The sequence below is a fragment of the Aethina tumida genome, chromosome 1, assembly GCF_024364675.1.
Source record: "Aethina tumida isolate Nest 87 chromosome 1, icAetTumi1.1, whole genome shotgun sequence".
In the NCBI taxonomy this organism is placed as follows: domain Eukaryota; kingdom Metazoa; phylum Arthropoda; class Insecta; order Coleoptera; family Nitidulidae; genus Aethina; species Aethina tumida.
The window spans coordinates 29,697,352-29,709,141 of record NC_065435.1 but is presented as its reverse complement, the minus strand read 5'-3'; the positions used below and the strand labels follow the sequence as shown (position 1 = coordinate 29,709,141).

General features: G+C 34.9%; 1 protein-coding gene and 1 long non-coding RNA gene across 2 annotated transcripts; one reads left to right on the top strand and one right to left on the bottom strand.

Annotated features, from left to right (window-relative positions):
• Window positions 1-650: 650 nt before the first annotated feature.
• Window positions 651-2,042, top strand: LOC126264212 (uncharacterized). The gene is made up of 2 exons (XR_007546971.1): window positions 651-1,074; window positions 1,317-2,042. It is a non-coding gene; the product is annotated as an uncharacterized LOC126264212 (long non-coding RNA).
• A 5,741-nt stretch (window positions 2,043-7,783) lies between these two features.
• Window positions 7,784-10,906, bottom strand: LOC126264380 (uncharacterized). The gene is made up of 4 exons (XM_049962106.1): window positions 10,343-10,906; window positions 9,414-10,142; window positions 8,960-9,361; window positions 7,784-7,927 (listed from the first exon to the last, which is right to left on the bottom strand). Exons 1-4 carry the CDS (start codon window positions 10,904-10,906, stop codon window positions 7,784-7,786), a joined length of 1,839 nt encoding a protein of 612 aa, XP_049818063.1.
• Window positions 10,907-11,790: the final 884 nt, after the last annotated feature.

The following is an 11,790-nucleotide window of genomic DNA, read 5'->3' as shown; positions in this document are numbered from 1 at the left end:
TTATAGACTTAATTGTCGTTTTAGTAATTGTAAAATGTGCAACAGTACAACTCATACATCGAAAAATTGTTATTTCTTAAAGAAAAATAGACGAGAAAGTAAACTTAAACATAAAGGAAAATGAAATTTTTAGTAAAAAAAGTGAAAATAAGTGTCTTTAAGAATTTTGAGTTGTTGAAAGAAAAATGATGAGTCGAAACGAAGGGTTATAGGTTGTATTTGGTTTACAAAGTACATAAAACAATCTGCAGGTTTACGTTCCGGTTACGCCGATGAATCACAGTTCATTGTGGATTACCGGAAGACGATCTGTTCAGGTAATGGCGTGCCCTCATTGCTTGGCGGTGATAAGACAAGTCAAAATCTTTTCACATTAGATGGTCTTCTGAATTGTCGCTCAGTTAAATAAAATGGATTTACAATAGCCCAAAAGAATCTAACAACAACAGGTTTTGCATTAGTAATTTTCTTCTATATTCTCATGTTGGTAAAGATCTGATCAATCTTGATTCCTGTACGTTTGGTTTTAGCTCCAAGCACCCGAATGTGGTGAGATTATCTGAAGATGTAGTTTATTTTTGCAAATTTCAAGGTTTTAATGTTTAGTATTAACGTAATTATGCGCAAATTCCTTAATACTATGATGTGACTTCTTTGTTTTGCAGTGGGTGACGTGTCCTGGCAGTCACAATACGGAATTGATGTTTTGGTGAGAGGTTGATATGCAACTCTTTGTATTTGTGTAGTCGTCGTACTACGGTGATCCATCACGTGGCACAACTGAGTTTTTTAGCGTAGGTGTAGTTGTATGTGTAGATGTACACATGTGGTGCAAGTGTGAGAGTAAAAGTGGTTACTCATGAATTGATGAAATGAAAGTAGACAAAGTAGCAGGAAAAGTTGTAGAGTTTACAGGTACCCATTAGTAAGTTGGGTTGAGGTATAATGAAAAGGACTTAAAGGAAGTCGAATAGCAGCCTACGCAGAGCACCGGATTTACGAAATATGTGGAAATATGTGGAAAGATATGATGTTTTGGAGAAATTGCTGAAGTTAGAGTCGAAATGAGACGAGGTATAGTAAATATGTATTCCGGACTACTTCAAAGAGGAAGTGAGTCATGGGTATTTTTCAATCAAAGTGGATTGAAATGTGGAATACGGAAACGCTTACAAGATCACAACAATGTAAAAAATGTACATGTGCAATTGAAAGAAGAAATGAATTGAAAGAAGAATTTGTAAAAATTCGATAATAAACTCCAAGGATTTTAAAATATGTGTTCGTAGAACAATATTAACTATTATCTGTTTTAGTTATTTTGCCAAGTTTTTCTTAAATGTTGAAAAAATCATCAGTGTCGAGATGACGGATCTATCAACATCAATGATCCAGGATCTCAAGGATTTTTCAAGAGGACTTCCAATTAGACACAACAACACGATGAATACGATAAACGAAGTTTACAAATCTTGATACCACGAGAGGAAAAAGAAGAAATTTCTCTGGACAGTTATTTCATGAGGGTCCCAGGCAGACAGAAGAAAAGGAATATTTAGATTTCTTTATTTCCAAGAAGTTGTTTACGACTTGTGGTTGCTGCTACACCACATTTTGTAATTTGAAGCCTGCAATATAAGTGGTTACCAACTACTTATCCAAGAGTATCGTTGAGGACGAATGATCAAGGACCAAGGAGCCTATGATTAAGGATGAGAAACGAAGGGCGAAGAAGCGGATGTCCAGGAACCAATCACCAGGGGCCAAGTACCGGGTCAACGACTGAACGAGTCTACAGAAAAATGATAACCAGAGCATTGGAAGAGGAAAGGATTTCTTTGTATAATTATTATTGCACAAACATCAGCAATAATGAGGAGCAACAACCAGAATCAGCTACCAGGACCTTAAGAGGAACGATTCACCAAGGACCATCAACTAACGAAATAAATCCTAGCTGTCTAGATTTTGAATGATATTTTGTTGGTCAATGTTATGTGTTCTTAGGTCATGTAATTGAAATTATAATGTTTTGAATTGTATTGAGATGTATGTAATGATGTTTAGGTTTAGATGTCGAGTTTGATTATTGTTTTGATAAAACCAATTCATTAACGTTGTCACTTAAAGAATTGCTTTTCTCTAAAAGGGGGAGTAATGTAACAGAGCTAGAAAACCGTTAATAAATGACTTCGTGGGAGAATTTTTAGACCACCACTTTGTTTAGATTCTCACGAATTTTTTCATATTTTTATAGGTTTTCTTAAAATTAATCTTACATTTGGTAATCGTAAAATAGTCGTAAAATACAAAATTTATTTTAAAAATTACTTATCTTAATCTAAACGTTCGTTGATTTTTTTTAACACATGTGTTCTTTTCGAACCCTTATCTAGTGTCAGGGTGTGGTCGCACAGTGGGTTCGAAGTTTAAATAGTGATATTTCTATGTAGAACTTATTCAGTAATTAAATTAAATTAATTAAAGGAAAATGTAATAATTTACCCCAACAGGAAATTTTAGAGAATTGTAACTTTGTTCTTTTATTTTGTCTTATTTAAGTTAATGAATTGATTTTTAAAAAAGATTGAAAATGTTTGTAAGTACAATGGTTTTTCCTTATGCAAATAACATCAGAATTGTAATATTATTGAAACAATGAATTGTATTGTATTTTGAATTGCATTAAGGTTTTTTAGACCAAGTACATTATTATTATTTAGATTAGGGTTTCATATAGAAAAACTCTTAAATTAATTTGGCAACAATGTTGAGAAAAGGAACATTTGTTTAGTTCATCTGATTGGTTGAAGTAGGATCGTTGTTGGAGACATTCAGATTCTTAAGGGTCTTAAGTCACCACCTACTTCACCCCTTCCTAGAATCCGAGTTTATAAAACTCTGGGATTCATTTATTTCGGTAGATTTTTACCCGAATTTTTCAAGTGTCGAGATCGAAGTTCTTTTAGTTGTTTTTACTTACTGTTTGTCAAAGTTCAACCTTTTTGCCAAGAATTTAAGTAAATTTAAATTATTCAATTTTTTTCTATTTATATTTATTTGTTTTTGTTTTTCTTATATTTATTTTGTTAATATAGTTAGGTTAATTAAAATTGAGTTTTAATTAATTCCGAACTAGAAATTAAAGAACAATAAAACAGTGAGTAGAAATTATCTAATATTTCGGTTTGGTGAAAGGTGTGAGTATTGAGTGTAATACATCACCTTAGTTGAAGAAGATCTGTTCAACAAAAACAAAGGTTAGTGATATTGAAATTAATTATGGAGTAAGAATTGTATAGTCTAACCTCATAAATATTTTGTGTAAAATTAAATCGCTCCCTTTAACCTGTTGTAACGAGTCTTTCAAAAAGACTTTGGTTATACCAACTGAATTATCATCGGTAACCCGTTACAAATTTATAAACAAAATCAAATCACAATTTTCTGTGTAAAAATTTGCAATCTTTGTTGAAATGAAATTTATAATTAATAACTCTATCATTTGTAATTTTGATGAAATTTTCATCTACTTTAGTGCATATATATTTTAAGTGTCTCCACGTTTTCTTGAGAGCTCGTAACCACTACACACGTTTTGACAATTTGCTGACAAATTAGACAACTTGGGCATGTTGGGGTATTTTCATTCTGCTTAGTTGCTAATCTTATAATCGCGATTATAGGAACCTGGGATCATTTTAAGTAGTATTTTTCTAAAAAATCTACTTTACCGTGCAATAAGGTAAAACATAACTGAAAAGAAAGATAAACATTCAAGAGGTGACACACAATTTACTTGGTTTACCTATATGCTATATGCAGAATCTTAACATCTACTACATGTCTGATCGGTATTCTAAATAAATGATTTTCTAAGTAAATTGCGTCTCAATTCTTGACTCTGTTATAGCGTAAGCTTTATTTTCAAGAATAAGATATTTTTTCGCATTGTAAATTAAATTATATCAGCAGTATGCCACACAGTTAACTGTGACAGGAAAATAGCTCCTCGATTATTATTATAGTATCCTGTGTTCAGAATATCTCGACAATTTAGAATAACAACTTTGTATACTTGGTAAGGCCATTATAAAATCGGCCAACAAGCAAAATGAAATAACTCCAAAATCAGTTGACAGTTAGTTGTCAAAACACACGTACAGAACCAGAGTTCTCAAAAACTTATTCTCTCGTTTTAAGAAATTGTTAATAAATAATTTCATTATTTATTCCATATAGTATTATTCAAGTCTTAACCATTAATTTGAACCACACACATTTTCCATTTAAATTTGATTCACTGATGTTAATCATCAAATTTGACTTTCATTAGAAATTATGTGTTATTCCTCATGAATTACATCTGAAATAAATTAATGGCGTGTATGTAGTTGTTGATTTTTTGTATGGTGAGACACCTACTGTTCTAAAGTTTCGCAGCATCTCTTGAATGTTGAAATTGTTAATATTTTAAATTAAGTTTTGGGAACAGTTGTAAATAACAGATGCTAGGTTACAACAAGTGTTCTATTGTTTTTTAAATTTGGATTCCCTTAGATACATAATTTATTGCAGTTAATCAAGGCGGAATATTGTAACAATTACACTAATAACGAAATATATCTATTTTAGAGCTCTGATTTCAAATAGTGTTAATTAATTATGAAATTCTCGGAAATCAAGCCACATGAAAATTTCCCGTGGGCTTTAATTTTGCTGGATCAAAATATTACCATATCATATCATATTTAAAGTTCACTCAAATAAAGTTAGGACATACGATATAATATAATATAATATATATACGACACTAAAATGTCTTTGAAACTGTAAAAAAGAATCCCGATTTGTATATATATCAAAAGTTAACCAAAGTTATACAATATTACAGAGTACAGAGACTTTTTAGTGTAAAATATCGTGTTATATATACCGCCCCTTTGGTTGACTGAATAAACGCACTACAACGCCGTATAATCATATTGAGACATTCCTAATTAAAAATCGCTCCGTTATTTTCCTTCTTACAAAAAAATCTTTGGTCACTGTGTTTTTCATTCTCTTCTACAATATGATTTATTCAATCAATTTTTGAAGATCATTTTTGCAATACCCTCAAAAATTATTACTTTTTACAGATTGCAAATTTAAATAAAGTATCTTAAGAACTCCATCTACATCCCAACGCATATGGAGAGTTACTACCACGATTTTAACATATTTTTGAAGCTAGTATGGAGCATACAGGTAAAGCAAGTAAATTGTGTCTCACTTCTTGAATGTCTATAAGAGCATAAACTTTCATTTCAATTATGATATACCTTATTACAGATATTTTAGAAGAATACTGCTTAATAGGATACAAGGCTCCGCGATGTTTGATTGTATATAATAACTTCTTTCCATGATCGGTATCGCGATTATATGATAACCGAATAAGCAGAACGAAAATACTACAACTTTAGTTCTCGATGATGTTGTCAGTGTTTTGTCAAAACATGCCTACTCCCAAGAAAATATGGAAACACTAAAAATATATATGCACTAAAGTAGAGATGAAAGTTTTAACAAAGCTGCAACAGATAAATCTATTAATTATAAATTTCAACCCAACAAAGATTGCAAATCTTTATTTCCCCAGAAAATTGTGAAAGAGTTTTCATGATTCGGTTTATAAATTGTGTTAACATTATTTGAACTTGTCATCCAGACATGAAGAATCTAAATAATTTGCGACATAAAATTATCAAATATGGAAAGATTGGTATATTAGTGTTGTTTGAGGGTGATAACTAAAGGTGAAGCAGAAAAATTCTTAAATTTTTAAAAAGTTGAAATATTTAAACAGTTACAAAAATAGCAACTTACCGTCTGAAGGTTTAGATTACTAGCCCTGAAAGTCACTGAAATCAAATTAGTTGCAGATCCCTCTTTGACATTTATTTTCTACAAGTAATTAATATGTGAAAAGAAATTGTTTTTGTTAACTTTGTTATCTTTATATTTACATTAGAATAGATTGCTGCTAAGAGAAGTTTCAACTATTATAAGGTGAGGAAAAGAATTGAAAACAAGATAACTAGCCTGATGTATATACACATAAATAAAATTTTAATTAATTTGTAATTACAAAATAAAACGAGTGGGTGTGTGATTGAGTGACATTTTGCAAACTTTCAAGTATCAATAGCAACGAATTGTTTGTCAAAAAATAAAATAACATGTCAAATTACGTTTCTTTATGGCATATGTCAAAAGTATGTAATTTAGAAAAAAGTTGTCTTCTCTCAAGCAAATTTGATTTGATTCTTACATTGTATTGATATAACACCAAATTGTGATTCAGTTATATCGTTTCTTATAATTCGTTTTAATCCACGGTCTCAGCAAATTGACAGAGCAAAGGAATATCGTGATGATTTTTCAATTTGTTATAATATTTTTGATGGTAGAACTGTTTCGAATCAATCTCATCCTTGTATTTCAACCTACAGTGGATGACCATAAATGAGATTCCCAAATATTTAAATATAACATAACTTTACAAATAAAACTACTTTGTTTAACTTATGTCGATATTTTAATATTAGTTTGGTGTTATAAAATAGTTTCGACACGTTGCCGATTTTTTCAACCTCCAATTATTCAGTGGAAAAATATACAGATATACACAATATAATTATTTAGGAAACACATTTTCCGTCATAAATTATAGATTAAAATATAAGCAAAAACTACTACGGCACAATTTTAATATTATAATTACTAAAAACGTGCTTAATTCTCAGATGTTAGATGAGTTGAAACGTATGCCCATACTGTGGAAATCTTTCCATAAAATGAAAGTAACTGCTTTATATACAGACAGATATGTGAAACTCCAACGGGAACATTCCAGTCCTCAGCCTTTTTGATAGAACTTTTGAAGACGGTTTCTTGGTAATGCTGTTGTCTCTGTTATTGTTATTTTTTCTTGTACTTTTTTCGGATTTCTTGCATATTTTTTCATATTTCATAGCCTCAGAGAAAATAGCATGCCCTCAATCTCCGGAGATCTATCTTTCAACACTCTAATCCGGAGATTCCATGCTTGCATGATATCCAACCCTGTGAATCCGACAGATACAAGAGACCTTGTCTCTTGGCTGTCTAGATTTCTGCGTCTCTTTGGGACATCTTTTCTTTACTATGTAGCGATTGTTACGTACCTCTTTAATTTTCCCTTCTATTTTCCTAAACCTTTATGGTTAACTACTCTTAGGCCATGATCTTCGGATCGGTGCCCGGAGAAGGGTTTTTAGTCGGTAAAGTCCGGCACTACGTCTTGTAGATTTCCCCTTCTTTGCTCCAATAAAAAAAATCATAATTTATTCTGAAAACAAATTAATGTGTTATTTTATGGAGCGTTATTCTGTGTTTAGTTGGGAATTCCTGTAAATATAAATAATGAATTTAGTCAAAACTATTCCCTAAAAATAACAGTTGGGTACGATCGGTTTCATTTCTAGCACTACTGTACATAAGTATTTCTTCTAATTACCATTTTCAATGAGAAAGAACCTCATTAATAAAGAGAGAATATTTAACTATTAATTTTGAATTGAAGCGTAGGAGCAACTTCAGAGAGATGTGTTTCTTATGAAATAAAAGTTTGAAGTGATTAGAGTTTTGTGGTAAACAAATAAAGAAAACTTTTTGGTCTACTTGATTTTATGAAAAATATTGATATATATTTATAGTAGAATATGGGCCACTTGAGACAGTCAGCGTAGGTGTGACGTCACGACTCCCCCCTCCCCTCCGGCGCCAGTGGGCCACTTGAGACGAACAGCGTAGGAGTGACGTCACGACCCTGTCGGCACGTGCCGCCCATCTGTTTGGGTGGTTGCTGGCCTTTGTCGGCAAGTGAGCACGCGCCACCCCTCTGTTTGGGGCGGTTTGTAGCCTTTGTCGGCATGTGGGCACGCGCCACTCATCTGTTTGTGATGGTTTATAGCCTTTGTCGGTATGTGGGCAAGCGCCACCCTTGTCGTGGGCCACCTCAGACCAAAAGCGTAGGTGTGACGTCACGAGTGTATGATATGCGCACCTTTCGTGGGCCACTTCAGACCAAAAGCGTAGAAGTGACGTCACGAGTGTATGAGTCGTGGGCCACCTCAGGCCAAAAACGTAGGAAGACGCAAGAGTGAATGAAAATGCAATTAATTTATAATTATGATTTATTACATATTAAAAACAAAAACATATCAATAAGTTAAAAATTTATTATTATTATTGTACATTTATATTACAATTTATTATTGTACATTTATATTACAATTTATTATACATTTTGTTATTTCGATACATGAAAAAGAGGTGAAAAAGTTCTTTCTTTCGTTGTTGCTTTCGAATCCCAGTCGTTGATTGGTGCAAATACCGTGTTTCTAAACAGAAAACATACATATACAATATTAATTATTCAATGGTAATTTTTGTAGTGATACACCTTTTTTGTGACTGATTATTTGACTGAGGCTCATAAGTGTAGTTGTGGTGGCTGTGATGTAGGCTGAGTGTACAAGTCCGTTTCTCACCCGGTTGTACGCGTTGAATATATCAAAAACAAAATAGACAAATTGTATGTACCATATATATCTATATAATATTAATAATTCAAAGTTACCTTTTTTTTATATTATTATATTAATTTTTAATTTCCACTTAATTAGTTCCTAGGGACCTTGTATCCGAACGGCCGAGAACTGTTGTCATCTATGAAGAGTCTCTTTGTTGAATTCGTTCTGTATGTCTTTGTCTCCTCTTTGGTTACTACACGATGATCTTTTGTCCGCACAAAGTTCATCGACGTCAAACGAATGGGATCTGTTTTTTCTAGAACCATTTGTTTAATTTTCTCAAAATTAATCAACTGAGAAGCACTGTATGTTAAGGCGATCCCTTTCACCTTACAAACATGTTCGATACACTGCTTCGTCGTTGACCACACCGAGTATGCGTAATTTTTCGGCCCGCCCGAAACAAATTCCGTGATGTAGGAACCGATACCGTATACCTCCAGCTCATCGGTCATGTCCCCAATGAATTTTCCAGTCGGAGGATCTGGAAAATGGTTGCTTGACACATAGATAACGGAATCGGTGTCGTAGTATAAAACACGTGTATCCAACATCTCTAGATATTCGTACAACTTCAAACGGGCCTGTGCTGTAACAAAAGCTGCAATTACCACATTCACAGTAAGCAGAGATTCCACAGCCTCGTCGGCGTACTCCCAGTTGATTACAACAGTTTGTTCATTCACAGGAGTTATACTGTTGACATTCTTCGACGGATGCGCAAGGAGATCAAAGCATTCCTGAGGATCGTTGACGATGGTTGTTTGTGGTTGGTTTTCACGTTGTCCAAACTTTCCCCAGAACGAATTCAACATTAATTTGGCGAGGGTTATTTTCGACGCGTTCCGGTGTTAGCTTCACTTTTTCAGCTTCTTCAAAATCCACCAGATATTGTTGTTGTTTCACCACATCGTTTATGCAATCCGCGGGCCAGCCGGAGGCTTCCTGTTTAATTTTGATGAATTTATTCATCATTTCTGTGAATAAACCCGGCTGACTCGCCGCATGGTTGTATTGACGCGTTTCGTATGTCCACACTTCAAACACTTCCACAATCCTGTAGCCTTTTTCCAATGCTTTCAGGACTTCTGCAATTACCCATGTCCCTGTGAACAATCGTTCTTCCTCCGTATGGCAACACTCACGCTGCTGTGAACTTTCACCACAGCTGTTGCAAAGGGCGAACATTAACTTTCCCTTCATCCTGACAGGGAGAACGGGGTGGTACAACTGCGCGGGTGGTAAAATTTTACATTTCACCATGCCATCTACGGTGGATAAATCAATGTCCCGGGCTGCAGATCCTACATAAATTGTGGGGTGTCCTAGAGGAAATCGGCCGTACTTGCACACAAAAGGGTACAACGAACATACATCGATGTATTTGATGCGCTCACCCTCGTTACATTTGTAGTATGTAACAGTGTTTCCGGTTCGGCCTCCATAAAAACCGTCACGAGGATTCAATGGTGATGTTGCCAACACGGGATGGTTTTCGACAAAATCACGCACTTCACAACTCTGTTTTAATAATGCGCGGAAGTTACATTCCCACATTTCGATGACTTCAAATCCCAGGTTGCGAAGTCGAGTCGTTTTAATGGGGTGGCCTCGTAACGATTTCGCATGGTATCCATTTTACCTCCTCCAATCGATGTGTCTCGGTGAAATTTGAAACAGCTGGTGCATCCATGGAAGTAACAACCGTGAAACTCGAATACCTGACGCTGCTCCTCGTTAAAACCGTCAACTTTGAGTCCTCCTCCTACTAGGTGTTCTCGACCTGTACCGGCGTGGTGTATGGTGATTCCTCGTACGTTCTCCTCCCACAACAACCATTGTAAAGCGATAACCGATTGATTATCAGCCAATCGGTAACCACCACGGGGAATAACGGCGATTGTATCGGCTTCCAGATAGTTTCGTGCAAACACCTTATTACACGCTGATGCTATTGTTGTTGCTTCGGTGAATGGACAAACCTTACACTCGTTAAGAAGCATCGACCTAAATGAAAGACAGGCTCTCATTAGTATTTCCACGTCCGACTTGCAATATGCGACGATTTCCTCCTGGAAATTAAAAACATCATTCTGATGCTCTTGATGCCAGTTTAAAAACGTATGTCGGTCCTCGGGCTTCATTTGATTCGGACCGTAAAATTCAGCAGATGGTAAAGGACCCACGTATTGCTGATTTTCCAGGGTATTAAACAAGTGTGGAAAATAACCCTTCTTAAAGTTTCCAGCAAGGCCGAAAGCTTTAGGTAGCTTTGCCAGAGCCATTGGAAAATAATTTAGCGAGTCCAAAAATCGCACATTTCCCACCTCAGCCAAAATAATTTTTGTCCCCCGCATAATTAAGTTTGGCTTGATGTCTGTTTTGGTGAGAATATAGTTCAGGATGAACTGATGGTCGAATGCTTGACCGTTATGTGCAATCACAGTCACTCTTTTGAAAATTTTCCTTTGATTCAGCACAAAGTTCATAAAATTTTCAATAGGGTTGTTGATAATTACGTGGGTCCTTACGCCGCATTTTTCACAAAATTCCACTTCCGTATCTAAACAGTTGGAACAACACAATTTAAACACACACAATGTGGTTTCATGCACTGCACTGCCGTCGGTCTGAATGGTGTCCTGTCGTGTTTCCAAATCGTAAAATGAATAATAAATCAGTAAGGCAGGGTTCCTTTGTGTTTGGCTGAATATAACACTGTTGATTTATCTGATGGTGTTTTTTACAGATCTTACAAAAAATTTCACCACATTCATGCCTACGTTTTCCATCGACAGTTTTAAAGCACCTTTGACACAATCGCAAGTCAGCACACACGTTGGATGTCTTCTTAATCCGTAGATGATTTTCCAAACATTCCAACCGGCTCCTGAAGTGACGATGACAATCCACACACTCTATTTTCTCCTCATCCTCGCACCGTGGTGATTCACGACAGCACGGACAAATCCCACTGCAACGATGGTTGACGCGTGTATTGAATGGGAGATTACATTCTTCACAGTAGTAATTGCAGGAAAATGCAGAGGTTAACGATACAATCGCGTTGTAATGTTCTTTGTGGAGTAGTAAATTAAGGGTTGGTCCTTCACTTTGTCCTTTAAAAATCACCTCTCGTCCACCGGCACCGTACTTGAACACTGTAATT